This window comes from Haliotis rubra, unplaced genomic scaffold (assembly GCF_003918875.1).
Source record: "Haliotis rubra isolate DU_JTF1 unplaced genomic scaffold, ASM391887v1 Scf247, whole genome shotgun sequence".
Classification (NCBI taxonomy): domain Eukaryota; kingdom Metazoa; phylum Mollusca; class Gastropoda; order Lepetellida; family Haliotidae; genus Haliotis; species Haliotis rubra.
This window is the reverse complement of record NW_025766525.1, coordinates 483,021-499,664: the sequence shown is the minus strand read 5'-3', so window position 1 is coordinate 499,664 and position 16,644 is coordinate 483,021. Positions and strand designations below refer to the sequence as shown.

General features: G+C 45.2%; 1 protein-coding gene across 1 annotated transcript in view; it reads right to left on the bottom strand.

The window, feature by feature from the left end:
• Window positions 1-1,421: 1,421 nt before the first annotated feature.
• The window catches only part of LOC124279139 (WD repeat and coiled-coil-containing protein-like), a 46,865-nt gene continuing 31,642 nt past the window's right edge, over window positions 1,422-16,644 (bottom strand). The window contains 13 exon segments of the mRNA XM_046714939.1: window positions 1,422-1,827; window positions 2,953-3,084; window positions 3,599-3,657; window positions 4,206-4,252; window positions 5,077-5,612; window positions 5,892-6,069; window positions 6,409-6,504; window positions 7,074-7,196; window positions 9,551-9,666; window positions 10,559-10,628; window positions 10,630-10,684; window positions 15,002-15,069; window positions 16,128-16,200. Coding sequence (XP_046570895.1) covers window positions 1,655-1,827; window positions 2,953-3,084; window positions 3,599-3,657; window positions 4,206-4,252; window positions 5,077-5,612; window positions 5,892-6,069; window positions 6,409-6,504; window positions 7,074-7,196; window positions 9,551-9,666; window positions 10,559-10,628; window positions 10,630-10,684; window positions 15,002-15,069; window positions 16,128-16,200 — 1,726 coding nt within the window. The 3' untranslated portion in view covers window positions 1,422-1,654.

Sequence of the window (16,644 nt, the reverse complement as noted above, 5' to 3'; positions counted from 1 at the left end):
ATCTACATAGATATCTGCATAGCACCGAGTGAAATGAGGGACAGAATGTAGGTGGAGCTTGATAAAATATAAACATATTGGGCAAACAGAAGACACACATGCGACAGTATACTAGGTGTGTTTCTCCTAGAAACACCATCTCTCTGTCAAACTGCAAGTATCAATGACAGGACCACTTCATTAAATTGACCAACACTCAACCTGAGGAAACAAATACTCAGCTCTGCCTTCCATGGTCGAGTCATGGCAGCGAGTGAAGGAGTTCCCGGGTTTGGTTAGTAATTCGGCAATACACCGACATGTTGGAATGAAGTGGGAGAAAAACCAGAAGGGTTGCAGGGGTTAGATATGTACCATTTTGTTAAAACCAACAGAAAGATTTGGTGCTGCCTACTTGGAAAGATAATCAGGGTAAATCTGGGACCCCGAGTCTTGCACACCAAAGGGAGGCAACTCTGCACAGAAGCTGGGTGCCCTGTAGTGAAAAATACACCTGAAAAATCTATTCTTTGGAATAAAAGCAACTTAAGTATATGATAATAAAACATCATAAAGCAACAATATAAAACATTCTAATGTTATGTACATGTGATAACTAATATATACAATACAGGAGGACATCAGATTCAGCAGATATATACATGTGTTAACTGACTTATAAACACAGATTCAGCAGATATATACATGTTAACTGACTTCTACACAGATTCAGCAGATATATACATGTGTTAACTGACTTCTACAAAAGACAAGTAGGACATGAGAGATTCAGCAACTGACAAAGATGTTGTTATTTCCCAGTGAACACGTGCCTCTATGGAGCAAGTAATACAAATGTAGGTATTCTGCAGATGGCCCTCAACATGTCAATTTTCTATTCTACATGATGATGTCATCGCTGTTGTGCAGTCACTGATAAAGCTGCCACAGACTCACTGACAGTGGTGATATCTGCCTCTGGTTTCTCAACTTCAAAGCCAGGCATGGCAGTACATGTCCACAAGTCTCACCATATCAGGGCCTTGCACAAGCAATGCAGTTTTAAAGACAATTTCTGTTGTTTCCACGATAGGTAAAGAAAACACATCACTGTTTCCTAAACTCTCTGATTGTGTCACATTCAGAATCATAAGAATTTTCCAAACAGCTGTTTCTTCTTCCTTAAGTGGCATTTAAACTGGTATGATGAAGTGGAACACTTTTTATGGATAGACAACTTCTTTGTTGCAGTAGTAGTTGCGACATCATTTGCTTGATAACGGTGTTACGATCTACACCGGAACATCGCAACTACTACTGCAACAAAAAAGTTGTCAATTTCTTGATAACGGTGTTAGGACCTACACCGGAACGTCGCAACTACTACTGCAACAAAGAAGTTGTCTATCCATAAAACGTGTTCCACTTCAGCTGTTGCTTCGTTCAAATTTGCCAAAGTAAATGGATAATTGCTTGTCTATTGCACGTAGAACATTGTGAAGACGCTCAATGTCACTCAACCACCATCAGTTGTAGACAGGTTGGAGAGAGAGAGTATAGCATCATTCACACAATATCATGGCAGGGAACGAAACACTGTACCCATCTCTTACACCAAGGACCAATTCTTACACCAAGGTTACCCAAATCCCCCTGACTTGCAGACAGGGTGGATCTAGCACCTGCTGGCTCCTGACACTGGATCCTTGTCTAGCACTCCGTTTGTGTCCCTTGGTGAGGATGGAGAGATGCATGCTGGGACTCCAGTGATGCTGAGAGTGGATCCAGCACCGAACTTCATTGGGATGTAGCCATCGATGTTAGCACCAAGAACACATGGGTCACCATCTGACAACAAAGGGGGGACAACTCCTACAACATTACACATCTGAATACACGTGATGCAAGACTAACCACTAACTGAGAATATCATGTTTTTATATTTAATGTTTATGAAAATACTTGGTCCAAATAACTCCCTAAATTTAAACACCCATCCTAAGTTGAGTGAGTGAGTGAATGAGTATGGTTTTACGCCACTTTTAGCAATATTCCAGCAATATAGCCGCGAGGGACACCAGAAATGTACTTCACACATTGTACCTATGTGGGGAATCCAATCTGGATCTTCAGCGTAACGAGGGGACGCTTTAACCATTAGACTACTCCACTGCCCCTCCTTAGCTGACCCTTGATGAAACGAATCAGTGTTTCTGTGTCGATATATAAACGAGGGACACATGTCTAACTGCTGCAGTATTTCAACAACCTGACCTCAGTCATGACCTGTAGGACAACTGGAAGAGTAACCCCAGTCGTTACCCGTAGGACGACTGGAAGAGTAACCCCAGTCGTGACCTGTAGAACGACTGGAAGAGTAACCCCAGTCGTTACCCGTAGGACGACTGGAAGAGTAACCCCAGTCGTGACCTGTAGGACGACTGGAAGAGTAACCCCAGTCATGACCTGTAGGTCGACTGGAAGAGTAACCCCAGTCGTTGACCCGTAGGACGACTGGAAGAGTAACCCCAGTCGTTACCCGTAGGACGACTGGAAGAGTAACCCCAGTCGAGACCTGTAGGACGACTGGAAGAGTAACCCCAGTCATGACCTGTAGTACAACTGGAAGAGTAACCCCAGTCATGACCTGTAGGACGACTGGAAGAGTAACCCCAGTCGAGACCTGTAGGACGACTGGAAGAGTAACCCCAGTCGAGACCTGTAGGACAACTGGAAGAGTAACCCCAGTCGAGACCTGTAGGACAACTGGAAGAGTAACCCCAGTCGAGACCTGTAGGACAACTGGAAGAGTAACCCCAGTCGATGACCTGTAGGACAACTGGAAGAGTAACCCCAGTCGAGACCTGTAGGACGACTGGAAGAGTAACCCCAGTCGTGACCTGTAGGACAACTGGAAGAGTAACCCCAGTGGTGACCTGTAGGACGAGTTGAAGAGAGGTCTGCTGTACTCACCCATGATAAGTTCGACTGTGGCGAGACCGAACGCTTGTTTGACAGGATCAAGTTGCAGTCGGCCTGAGTCCAGCAGGAATGACCTGGTCAGAGTGTGGCCATCAGATGTCTCATAGATAACCTTCACCTTCTCTGAGAGTCAAAATAACAAAATATACTTTCACAAGCATCAAAACAAGCCAATGACAAATCTATGGAAATCGACTTCAATAATACCTCCTGGTTGACGACACCGACATAAGTGCTTTAATCTACTTGACACAAACAGAATTTCTGCAGTCTAAACATTCTGAAACTTGTTACTCTAATATCAAACAAACTTTACGGAAATCGAAGACAAGCTCTGTTTGTTTGAAGTGAGTTTCAGTTAAAGTTTGAATGGTATTTCAGTCATATGAGTGTGGGTCACTTGACAGGAAAGCTTTTGGTCTTGTAAACAGAATACATTTTACCACTTTTGTTAAAGCAAAAATCAAGGAAGTACTCATTTGTTTTGAACTGGCCAGGGGAGATAACTCTCCACAGTTCCTGTGGTGCCTTTGATCATCCGGCAGCCAGTACACTTTGTTTACAAGCTAGCACAACTGATTTCAAAATGACACACAATGGACTCCCAAGAAGCAGTTGCACACTGAACAAGACTTACCTGGTTGCTCGGGACTCTGGTATTTGGTTGGGAATATACACGATGTGTTTTCTACAGCTCTACAACAGACAGGAGGGAAAATAATCACTTGCACATCATATAACATTCCCATCTTTAGACACTAGCTGTACCTACTGAAAACTCGATATATATCATGCTGTACCTACTGAAAATGTGTGGGTTTTTAGGGTTGCCCAGTGGCTAAAGTGTTGATCTCATGCCAGACGAGTTTAATTAACTCTGAAATACTGTAACTTGTGTTTCCCGTAACAGGTACCTGAACCAAAAAAACACTGTAGACCTGTGAAGATCCGGGGTAGAATAGATCTTCAGCAACCCATGCTTGCCACAAAAGGTGACTATGCTTGTTGTAAGAGGCGGCTAACGGGATCGGGTGGTCAGGCTCGCTAACTTGGTTGACACATGTCATCGGTTCCCAATTACGCAGATCGATGCTCATGCTGTTGATCACTGGATTGTCTGGTCCAGACTCGATTATTTACAGACCGCCGCCATATAGCTGGAATATTGCTGTGTGAGGCGTAAAACTAAACTCTCCCTCACTCACTCAACAAACCACTGTAACAAGGAAGAGATCAATACTTACTGAGATAACATATCTATTTTCTTCTGTAATGCAGCAATCTGATCTTTCTGAAAGACATCAACATAAATTATAAACCGACAGTGACGTCACTCTATTGTTCTTGCAAGGCAGTATTTCTAGACATATCCAGGGGGCATTACTTAAATATTGTCCCTCTGCCCCGGGATATTACTTAAATATTGTCCCTCTGCCCCGGGATATTACTTCAATATTACTTGTTTTGAAGATTGATATAACTTTGTCTTGCTATCACTGAATGCGATCGTAAAACATCACATTATTGAAAACTTCCAACATATAGTGCCGATATCTGGTTTCAAACCCGCAACCCTTCGCTCTCTAGCTTGGCGATTTTATCCATTAGGCTACGAAGGATCACTGTGAAGAATAAGATTGTTTGTCAGCATGAACCGTGTGTTCCTCAATAGACGGGTAGTGCGGGCAATGCACGTGCAGGACACGGGTAGCGCGTGCAGAACAGGTGCATTTCGCGTGCAAGGCAAGGTGTCGGCTGCCAGTCTCATCCTAGTTGATTTCAACAGTAAATACCAAATATTGAATCACACCTTGGATCCATTTAAAAGTTGGATATAACATGACCCGTGGGCATTATTGAACAGTAAGCCCTCTTCCCTTGGGATATGCCCACGGGTCATGTTATAACCTACACATCATAAATAACACCATGAAAAAAGACATTTTTCAGATTGTTGTTTACACAAGCTTGTCTGCAAGCGACAATTTCAGTTTCAAATGAGGTAAAATATTGAATGTCAGATACTCTAGAAAGCAATTTTTCAAGCAAGGATGTTGAAAAGGGATACAGTACCATCCCTTCAGCTTTCTAAAAGACTTGGACCTGGCTACTGACCTGTGAGTTGACAAGCAGCGCCAACTGGTCACAACCAGCTTGGTCTTGTGTGGGCACACTGTTGGAGTCCTCTACTACACAGACATCGTCCTGCTCCACTCTCCTCACACGACTCAGATCACTCGGCAAGTCCCGCTCAGCATTCATTGTCACATTTCTACAACCATTCACCTTCCTTCCATTGTCCACAGAATCAAAGAACTTATCCACATCAGAATTCTGGAATTTGGGAGTCTGACTTGAAAATTGCACTGTTTCTGTTTCAAGATTTTCTGCCTTTCCATTAGAACTAAGGTCCAGCACAAGTCTGTTGGTGTCTCCTCCATCTCTAGAAGACCGAGAGGAAGGGGCAACTGAGATCTTGATGTTACTTGTATCATGAGTAGCCACTGAAGGGGAGGTAACTCTGGACTTGGAGGGAGTTCTGCTTGGAAGGTTGGAACCACTCAGACTCTTGATCTTCTGTTCTTGTTGTTTAGTGTCAGACGTCAAGTTGCTGGGCATCACAGAGAAACTGTTACGAAGGTGAGATTTGTCTGAAATGTGAAGGAGTTATTGCCCTTCAACAGTGATAAAGGATGCATATTTAGTGAAAGGTACACCTATTATACCATGGAATCCCATGAGCCTGTGATACTGGGCAACTATTCTACCATGGAATCTCACAAGCCTCAGATACTAGGCACCTAGTCTACCAGTTTACAAACTTCAATTGAACCAAACATTCTTACATCTTCTCGTATCTATTTCTACAAACTACAAACTATTTCTACAGCTGCACCAACCAGTTTTAGATCACATCTTCATTTTCTTACCTAATTTGATTGGGAAGTATCTGATAAGTAGAGTAAACCTTGCTTCATTGGTGGACGAAGGAAACGCTGAATCTGAAATATCTCTCTGGCCTACCATCACCAGGACACCCGAGCTTGTCTGGGCGAAGATGGGAGGCAGTCTACAGGATCCCTTGGGCCGCTGGTGTTTCTCAAGTTGCTGTAAAACATCAACAACTAGAATGTGTTCAACTTAAAAAGAGAAATGTCTTCCCCTCCATTCTCTTGTTGCATTGGTTCAATTTGAGACTGCTAATGTATTTGCAAATAGGAAAAACAACAATAGCAACAAGCAGCAGGGGTGTGTAGGGTGTGGAGGGGGTGTGGGTGTGTGTGTGGGTGTGGAGGGGGTGGGTGTGTGGAGGGTGTGTGTGTGGGTGTGTGGAAGGATGGGTGTGTGGGTGTGTGGTGGGGTGGGTGTGCATTACCAGTCTTTCCTTTGAGTGCTGCCACTAGTAAAGAAAGGCTATTACAGAAAAAGACAAGACAGAATACTCACAATGTCTGAGACTTTGTGTAACTCTTCACCCAGGAAAGTAAAGATCTGCAACAGACTCTGGTTGTTGCCCCCAACGATGACAGAATTGGTCCGGGGCTGTGTGAAAACATTCAACAAATATTTACAACAGCAGAGTACGTTTGTCTGTTTGTTGCTTAAAGCCACATTCAGCAGTATTCCAGTGGCAGTCTGGAAATGATCAAGTATGGACCTGATAATCCAGTGATTAACAGCATGGCCATCGATCCATAAAATTGGGATACGATGATGTGTCAACCAAGTCAGGCAGCCTGACCATCCGATCCCGTTATACGACAAGCATGGGTTACTGAAGATCAATTCTAACCAGGATCATCACATGTATGCGAGTACACATGTACTAAGTAGGACCACCTGTAGCCAAACAGTTCTCAAAACACCAATCAGTTCATTTCTTGCTGTTTAATGCTGCACTTTGCACAGTTCTAGCTCCATGACTGAGGTCTGAAAATAATCACATCTAGACCAGATAATCCAGTGACTGGCATTGTTGACACTGACCTATACGGGTACAATGACCAAGCCTGACCACACAATGAATTTGGTCATATCACCTTGAATTGCCATATTAGTAACAAACCATCAAAATCTTAAAGACCTGCATATTTCCACAAATATCCACTGACCTCATGCGTAAGCACATCTGGCACAAGGACGCCCCTGACGTTGGTGCGACTGATGACACTAGGGTCCTGCAACTTGTCGTGGAGTCGAATCACCACCAACTGTGACGTATCCTGCACCAGGCTCTGCACATCACCATGGCAACACACATTAACTTCACAGCCATACTGATTTTACATGTTTTTAGTAGAATGAATAAGAACTTTTGACAAATATTTTTTCATATTAATATGTCTTTCTGAAATGTGAGGCATTCATGTTGTAGAATTTCAGTTTTGTTCAAGAAAGGCAGGTGGTGATGAAGAGGGCAGGTGGTGATGAAGAGGGCAGGTGGTGATGAGGAGGGCTGGTGGTGATGAGGAGGGCAGGTGGTGATAAAGTGGGCAGGTGGTGATGAGGAGGGCAGGTGGGTGATGAAGAGGGCAGGTGGTGATGAAGAGGCCAGGTGGTGATGAGGGCAGGTGGAGATGAAGAGGGCAGGTGGTGATGACGAGGGCAGGTGGTGATGAAGAGGCCAGGTGGTGATGAGGGCAGGTGGTGATGGTGGTGAGGGCAGGTGGTGATGAAGAGGGCAGGTGGTGAAGACGAGGGCAGGTGGTGATGAAGAGGGCAGGTGGAGATGAAGAGGCAGGTGGTGATGAAGAGGGCAGGAGGTGATGAAGAGGGCAGGTGGTGATGAAGAGGGCAGGTGGTGATGAAGAGGGCAGGTGGTGATGAAGAGGGCAGGTGGTGATGAAGAGGGCAGGTGGTGATGAGGAGGGCAGGTGGTGATGAAGAGGGCAGGTGGTGATGAAGAGGGCAGGTGGTGATGAAGAGGGCAGGTGGTGATGAAGAGGGCAGGTGGTGATGAAGAGGGCAGGTGGTGATGAAGACGGCAGGTGGTGATGAAGAGGGCAGGTGGTGATGAAGAGGGCAGGTGGTGATGAAGAGGGCAGGTGGTGAAGACGAGGGCGGTCACTGCTCATAAAGTTAAGGAACAGAAATCGTACATGATGATAGAGAACGCCTGATGTTCTCTCAGCACTTAACACATTGCTAGTTTGTTGTTGTGTAGAGCAATGAGTAATATTTCAGCTGTGTGCCAGCAATCAGTTAACCAAGTGACCAGTATTTGTTGTAATATTTCAGCTGTGTGCCAGCAATCAGTTAACCAAGTGACCAGTATTTGTTGTAATATTTCAGCTGTGTGCCAGCAATCAGTTAACCAAGTGACCAGTATTTGTTGTAATATTTCAGCTGTGTGCCAGCAATCAGTTAACCAAGTGACCAGTATTTGTTGTAATATTTCAGCTGTGTGCCAGCAATCAGTTAACCAAGTGACCAGTATTTGTTGTAATATTTCAGCTGTGTGCCAAAGCAATCAGTTAACCAAGCCAGTATTTGTTGTAAATCAGTTAAATCAGTTAACCAAGTGACCAGTATTTGTTGTAATATTTCAGCTGTGTGCCAGCAATCAGTTAACCAAGTGACCAGTATTTGTTGTAATATTTCAGCTGTGTGCCAGCAATCAGTTAACCAAGTGACCAGTATTTGTTGTAATATTTCAGCTGTGTCAGCCAGCAATCAGCTTAACCAAGTGACCAGTATTTGTTGTAATATTTCAGCTGTGTGCCAGCAATCAGTTAACAATCCAGTTTTGTTGTAATATTTCCTGTGCGCCAGCAATCAGTTACCAAGTGACCAGTATTTGTTGTAATATTTCAGCTGTGTGCCAGCAATCAGTTAACCAAGTGACCAATTTGTTGTAATATTTCAGCTGTGTGCCAGCAATCAGTTAACCAAGTGACCAGTTTTGTTGTAATATTTCAGCTGTGTGCCAGCAATCAGTTAACCAAGTGACCAGTATTTGTTGTAATATTTCAGCTGTGTGCCAGCAATCAGTTAACCAAGTGACCAGTATTTGTTGTAATATTTCAGCTGTGTGCCCAGCAATCAGTTAACCAAGTGACCAGTATTTGTTGTAATATTTCAGCTGTGTGCCAGCAATCAGTTAACCAAGTGACCAGTATTTGTTGTAATATTTCAGCTGTGTGCCAGCAATCAGTTAACCAAGTGACCAGTATTTGTTGTAATATTTCAGCTGTGTGCCAGCAATCAGTTAACCAAGTGACCAGTATTTGTTGTAATATTTCAGCTGTGTGCCAGCAATCAGTTAACCAAGTGACCAGTATTTGTTGTAATATTTCAAGCCAGTGTTGTAATATTTCAGCTGTGTGCCAGCAATCAGTTAACCAAGTGACCAGTATTTGTTGTAATATTTCAGCTGTGCGCCAGCAATCAGTTAACCAAGTGACCAGTATTTGTTGTAATATTTCAGCTGTGTGCCAGCAATCAGTTAACCAAGTGACCAGTATTTGACCACTGGTTCCATGACGTGAGCAGAGCTGGGGACCAACTGTGTAGCCTGGACTCCCTACAGCTGAAGGACAAGGCAACAGGGTCAATGACTGGTAGCGACTGTACAGTCAACACACACTACCTGTGGGTTTCTCTCCAGATTCAGGAGGCTGTCCTTGGCAGACACCTGGCTCCCTCTAGGGGCGATGACATCATCAGATCCATTTATGGCACGGTCTTCACTGGAGCTCACCACATCTGAAATTGTAGTTCACTGTTGACTCCATTGAAACATATGAGACTCCATCCGTCAGGGTTGTATATAGAGGCACGGTGTCCTGATGTATCATGGTGCAACACCACACCATACGGCAGTCGTACTCATGTAATCAGTCAAGTAAATCTGTATCAATATTCAGTCAGGAATGTTTACAAACTTGTACAATAATCCAGCACCAACTGCTGGAGAAGGTGTTACCAAGGTTACCTCACTATCTGTCATGGAAAGACTGGTTGAGACAAAACACAAATGTGCTGACCATATTGATAGTGACAACCTCTCGTCAACTGCATAACATGCAACATGAAGAAGGCAGTCAAACCGTGACGACTAGAGGGCTATTATCAACTAACCTTACAACATATAGAATGTACTATACACACTGAGTGAATACTGCACTATATCAGTTACAAATACTGCTCAAAAGAAGATAGGGAACACCACACGCTTTTCATTCTATTAACAATGGCCATGTACCATGGTATATTTGATGATATAAATATATAGAACGTCATACTAGTGCAGCTGGATGTTTTGTATTGAACAAGAAGATGTCATGGGAGCAGGGAAACAACGAAATGCTTTGAGTCCAATACAAAACATCCAAATGCCCTAGTATGATGTTCTATATTTATTACATACCCTCATATCTGCATTAATCGGAATGTGGGGTTCAATATGGAATGTGGGGTTCAATATGGAATGTGGGGTTCAATACGGAATGTGGGGTGCAATACGGAATGTGGGGTTCAATACGGAATGTGGGGAATGTGGGGTGCAATACGGAATGTGGGGTGCAATACGGAATGTGACCAGGTCATCCGTATTGCACCCCTGTATCACTATCCTAAGTTTCCATGGGTACATTACCTGGCACAACAAACATGTCCCGCTGTTTACACAGTGACTCTAGCGGCAACTCGGTCGCACTCATGGGTCGCACACACAAGGGAATCATGGGACAGGGACACGATGGAGGTGATGCTGCCGTCCAGGCTGCAACATAACAACAGCAGGTCTACATCGTCATCCTTGATATGAGCAACACAGGTGAGATAACGACTCCACACCTGAGAGCATTGTTGAGGATAAGACAAGGCACTCAGCAATATTCCAGGCATAAGTTGGCCTGTCCGTAACTGAACATAGTCAAGTCAATCCATGGCCTGACATCATGAGCAACACAGGTGAGATAACGACTCCACACCTGAGAGCATTGTTGAGGATAAGACAAGGCACTCAGCAATATTCCAGGCATAAGTTGGCCTGTCCGTAACTGAGTATAGTCAAGTCAATCCATGGCCTGACATCATGAGCAACAACATAAAATTACCAGAAAAAAACCAAACACCCAGTCTGCCCTCCTGATCTATAAAGTTTATAAAAACATACTGGATATATCTGAAGTATAACTTCTTAACATTCACAAAACAACCTTGTATCTAGCATAAAGCTGGTGCAATACTTTCATCAAACTGGCGTAGCTCTGACCTGTATAGATATCAGTAACAGATTCTGTTGTTACTTCATAAGTGGTGTCTGTAACTACAGTTCAGGACTGACTGATGCAATCTTCTGTCAGTATCAGTACAATTTGTCACATTTATAATTGACTTGAGGATGTATAATGGACAGTAACTTCAGAAAATGTTTTAAAACATTGGAATAACAATGAAAACTCATAAATGTATCCTGTGTTCATTGAATCCTTTGTCTATGAACATAGAGGGACGACGGTAGGCTATTATAAGTTGTCTTAAATACATACACCTGATCTTTGAGTATAGCTCTACTAGCAAAGGTAAACATAGGGAACACTGTTTTCCACAACAAATACATGGCCTAATTTTAACCTACATGGACATACTGGGTAATAAAGGAGCTCTACTCCCTGGGGCTTCCTGTTGTCTAAACACAGCAGTGAATTATGTACAGACAGTCCACATGTTCAAGTATGAATGGACGTTGACTGAAACATAAAATTCCAGCATTGACTTTTATTTGGGATGCTGTATGGCTGACTCAACAACACTCAATACACTGAGGGATTATTTACATTACAGCACAGCTGGTGGACGTGTGGCTCCAGTCTCCTGTTATGAGAATGTCTTGTATATCTATACATAATTCTGTATATATATTTATAAATCTGAAGTCATTCTAAAATATATTTACATTCCCTACAATACCTGTTCACCTTAACTGAGAAGCTATGCTTACCAGTGACCACTCTCCATTGTCTATAAGTAAGCTGGGGTAATGAAACAACGATGTTATATAATTGTAGCTTGGGTTTTTGACTTGTTCAAGCAAGGTAACACACACAGTGATCAGTGCCCAGGTCGGGAGTGAACTGAACGGATTGGCCATGTCGGCAAGTTTAAACTGTCTACTTGAATATGCCATGTCGGCATAGAGTGAATTTCATGTGAAGGATTCTATGTGTTATTATTCTGAGGAATGTGATGGAGCAGGAACAATTGTATATCCATGCGATAACCAAAGTAAGACTTTTAACATATACCATGATACTTGTTTTGCACATTTGTATATATGTATAGACTGCCAGTATTAAAACTATTTTAAATTGTTGTGTGATCTCTCCACTCGTAACACTCCTAACATAGCTATATGGATCAGTGCACCAGGCTACATTATCATGCTGTGAAATAACATTTTACAACAAAGAGTGCATCTCCCTCCAGGAATAATCGGGTATAGAGAATCCCCACCCTGGTGTACAGGGTACACAGTGAATCCCCACCCTGGTGTACTGGGTACACAGTGAATCCCCACCCTGGTGTACTGGGTACACAGTGAATCCCCACCCTGGTGTACAGGATACACAGTTAATCCCCACCCTGGTGTACAGGATACACAGTGAATCCCCACCCTGGTGTACAGGGTACACAGTGAATCCCCACCCTGGTGTACAGGGTACACAGTGAATCCCCACCCTGGTGTACTGGGTACACAGTGAATCCCCACCCTGGTGTACAGGGTACACAGTGAATCCCCACCCTGGTGTACAGGGTACACAGTGAATCCCCACCCTGGTGTACAGGGTACACAGTGAATCCCCACCCTGGTGTACAGGGTACACAGTGAATCCCCACCCTGGTGTACAGGGTACACAGTGAATCCCCACCCTGGTGTACAGGGTACACAGTGAATCCCCACCCTGGTGTACAGGGTACACAGTGAATCCCCACCCTGGTGTACAGGGTACACAGTGAATCCCACACCCTGGTGTACTGGGTACTTGGTACACAGTGAATCCCCACCCTGGTGTACTGGGTACACAGTGAATCCCCACCCTGGTGTACTGGGTACACAGTGAATCCCCACCCTGGTGTACAGGGTACACAGTGAATCCCCACCCTGGTGTACTGGGTACACAGTGAATCCCCACCCTGGTGTACAGGATACACAGTGAATCCCCACCCTGGTGTACAGGATACACAGTGAATCCCCACCCTGGTGTACAGGGTACACAGTGAATCCCCACCCTGGAGTACAGGATACACAGTGAATCCCCACCCTGGTGTACAGGGCAGTGAATCCCCACCCTGGTGTACAGGGTACACAGTGAATCCCCACCCTGGTGTACAGGGGTACACAGTGAATCCCCACCCTGGTGTACACAGGGTACACAGTGAATCCCCACCCTGGTGTACTGGGTACACAGTGAATCCCCACCCTGGTGTACTTGGGTACACAGTGAATCCCCACCCTGGTGTACTGGGTACACAGTGAATCCCCACCCCCTGGTGTACTGGGTACACAGTGTACAGGGTCCCCACCCTGGTGTACTTGGTACACAGTGAATCCCCACCCTGGTGTACTGGGTACACAGTGAATCCCCACCCTGGTGTACAGGGTACACAGTGAATCCCCACCCTGGTGTACAGGGATACACAGTGAATCCCCACCCTGGTGTACAGGATACACAGTGAATCCCCACCCTGGTGTACAGGGTACACAGTGAATCCCCACCCTGGTGTACAGGGTACACAGTGAATCCCCACCCTGGTGTACTGGGTACACAGTGAATCACCCCCACCCTGGTGTACAGGGTACACAGTGAATCCCCACCCTGGTGTACTTGGTACACAGTGAATCCCCAGCCTGGTGTGCTTGTACAGTGGGTACACAGTGAATCCCCCACCCTGGTGTACAGGGTACACAGTGAATCCCCACCCTGGTGTACAGGGGTACACAGTGAATCCCCACCCTGGTGTACAGGGAACACAGTGAATCCCCACCCTGGTGTACTGGGTGACACAGTGAATCCCCACCCTGGTGTACAGGGTACACAGTGAATCCCACCCTGGTGTACTGGGTACACAGTGAATCCCCACCCTGGTGTACAAGATACACAGTGAATCCCCACCCTGGTGTACTGGGTACACAGTGAATCCCCAACCCTGGTGTACAGGGTACACAGTGAATCCCCACCCTGGTGTACAGGGTACACAGTGAATCCCCACCCTGGTGTACAGGGTACACAGTGAATCCCCACCCTGGTGTACTGGGTACACAGTGAATCCCCACCCTGGTGTACTGGGTACACAGTGAATCCCCACCCTGGTGTACAGTGGGGTACACAGTGAATCCCCACCCTGGTGTACAGGATACACAGTGAATCCCCACCCTGGTGTACAGGGTACACAGTGAATCCCCACCCTGGTGTACTGGGTACACAGTGAATCCCCACCCTGGTGTACAGGGTACACAGTGAATCCCCACCCTGGTGTACAGGATACACAGTGAATCCCCACCCTGGTGTACAGGGTACACAGTGAATCCCCACCCTGGTGTACAGGGTACACAGTGAATCCCCACCCTGGTGTACTGGGTACACAGTGAATCCCCACCCTGGTGTACTGGGTACACAGTGAATCCCCACCCTGGTGTACAGGGTACACAGTGAATCCCCACCCTGGTGTACAGGGTACACAGTGAATCCCCACCCTGGTGTACTGGGTACACAGTGAATCCCCACCCTGGTGTACTGGGTACACAGTGAATCCCCACCCTGGTGTACTGGTGTACACAGTGAATCCCAAACCCTGGTGTACTGGGTACACAGTGAATCCCCACCCTGGTGTACTGGGTACACAGTGAATCCCCACCCTGGTGTACAGGGTACACAGTGAATCCCCACCCTGGTGTACTGGGTACACAGTGAATCCCCACCCTGGTGTACAGGATACACAGTGAATCCCCACCCTGGTGTATTGGTACATAGTGAATCCCCACCCTGGTGTATTGGTACATAATGAATCCCCACCCTAGTTTATGGTGCCTTACCCAGGAACCTTCCAGGCTGCTGGGGTGAAGTCAGATATTGAAGTCTCGATGTTTGGCCATATGTACACCTGAAACAAAAACATTTAATTAACACACCCAGATGTTAGGGACCCACTCTGCCCTTGAATCTCCACTAAAAAAACAAGCACTGTGATCTGGGACCCTACTCTTTCCTTGCATTCACACAGGGGAACAAGCACTGTGATCTGGGACCCTACTCTTTCCTTGAAACCCATACAGGGGAACAAGCACTGTGATCTGGGACCCTACTCTTTCCTTGAAACCCATACAGGGGAACAAGCACTGTGATCTGGGACCCTACTCTTTCCTTGAAACCCATACAGGGGAACAAGCACTGTGATCTGGGACCCTACTCTTTCCTTGAAACCCATACAGGGGAACAAGCACTGTGATCGGGGACCCTACTCTTTCCTTGAAACCTATACACAGGGAACAAGCACTGTGATCTGGGACCCTACTCTTTCCCTTGAAACCCATACAGGGGAACAAGCACTGTGATCGGGGACCCTACTCTTTCCTTGAAACCCATACAGGGGAACAAGCACTGTGATCTGGGACCCTACTCTTTCCTTGAAACCCATACAGGGGAACAAGCACTGTGATCGGGGACCCTACTCTTTCCTTGAAACCCATACAGGGGAACAAGCACTGTGATCGGGGACCCTACTCTTTCCTTGAAACCCATACAGGGGAACAAGCACTGTGATCGGGGACCCTACTCTTTCCTTGCATCCATACAGGGGAACAAGCACTGTGATCTGGGACCCTACTCTTTCCATTGCATCCATACAGGCGAACAAGCACTGGGTGCCTATAGACAACTGTTTGACTGATGATATAGTGGGCAGGTGCTTGAGTTCCATTACTCCGCATTTCAAGGGTGTTGACATTTTGTGTTGATGAAGCATAGTCTGTGAACGTTTACTGTTCATGTATTAATGTATTAATGACTTCTGTCATGTTGTTGTGTTTCTGTTTTCATGCTCATACTTCAGCAACTTTGGTTTCGCTGTCTTAGTATAGTACAGATTCTAGTACTTTGGGGGGGTCGAACAACAGGCACCACAACAGACGACTGTTTGCTGAAGACCTGAAGTAGTCTTACCAGCACCACGGTGCCCACACACAGCACCAGCCTCTGTCCATCCTCCGACCATGTACCGCAGGTGATTCTACCACTGAAATACAGATCCACCATATTAGGGGGTTTACAATATACCATCAACAACAGCATATTATCTTCCAGGAAGCACACTATGCCTGGGATGGTCAACACCTATTTACAGTTGATTTATGAATAGAAATCTGGCCAGGTTTCAAACAAATTCTAGATGATAATTGAAAGTAACCATACACAACATTAACAGGCAAACACTACATCAACTATGTCATCTAAACACTTACACAAATTTAATTTATGAAATGCTGAAATAACATAACTCTCCAACTCACAAATCATTCTACATGTATTCAAAATAACTGAGGTATTACTCACCGACTAGCGAAACTTACTTATTTTATTAACCTTGAACATACAAAGGTTAAGATAAATATTGACTTTATCACCATGCTGTGAGGAAATTGAATCTGAAAATGAGATCTAAATGTCCCGGTTACCCTAC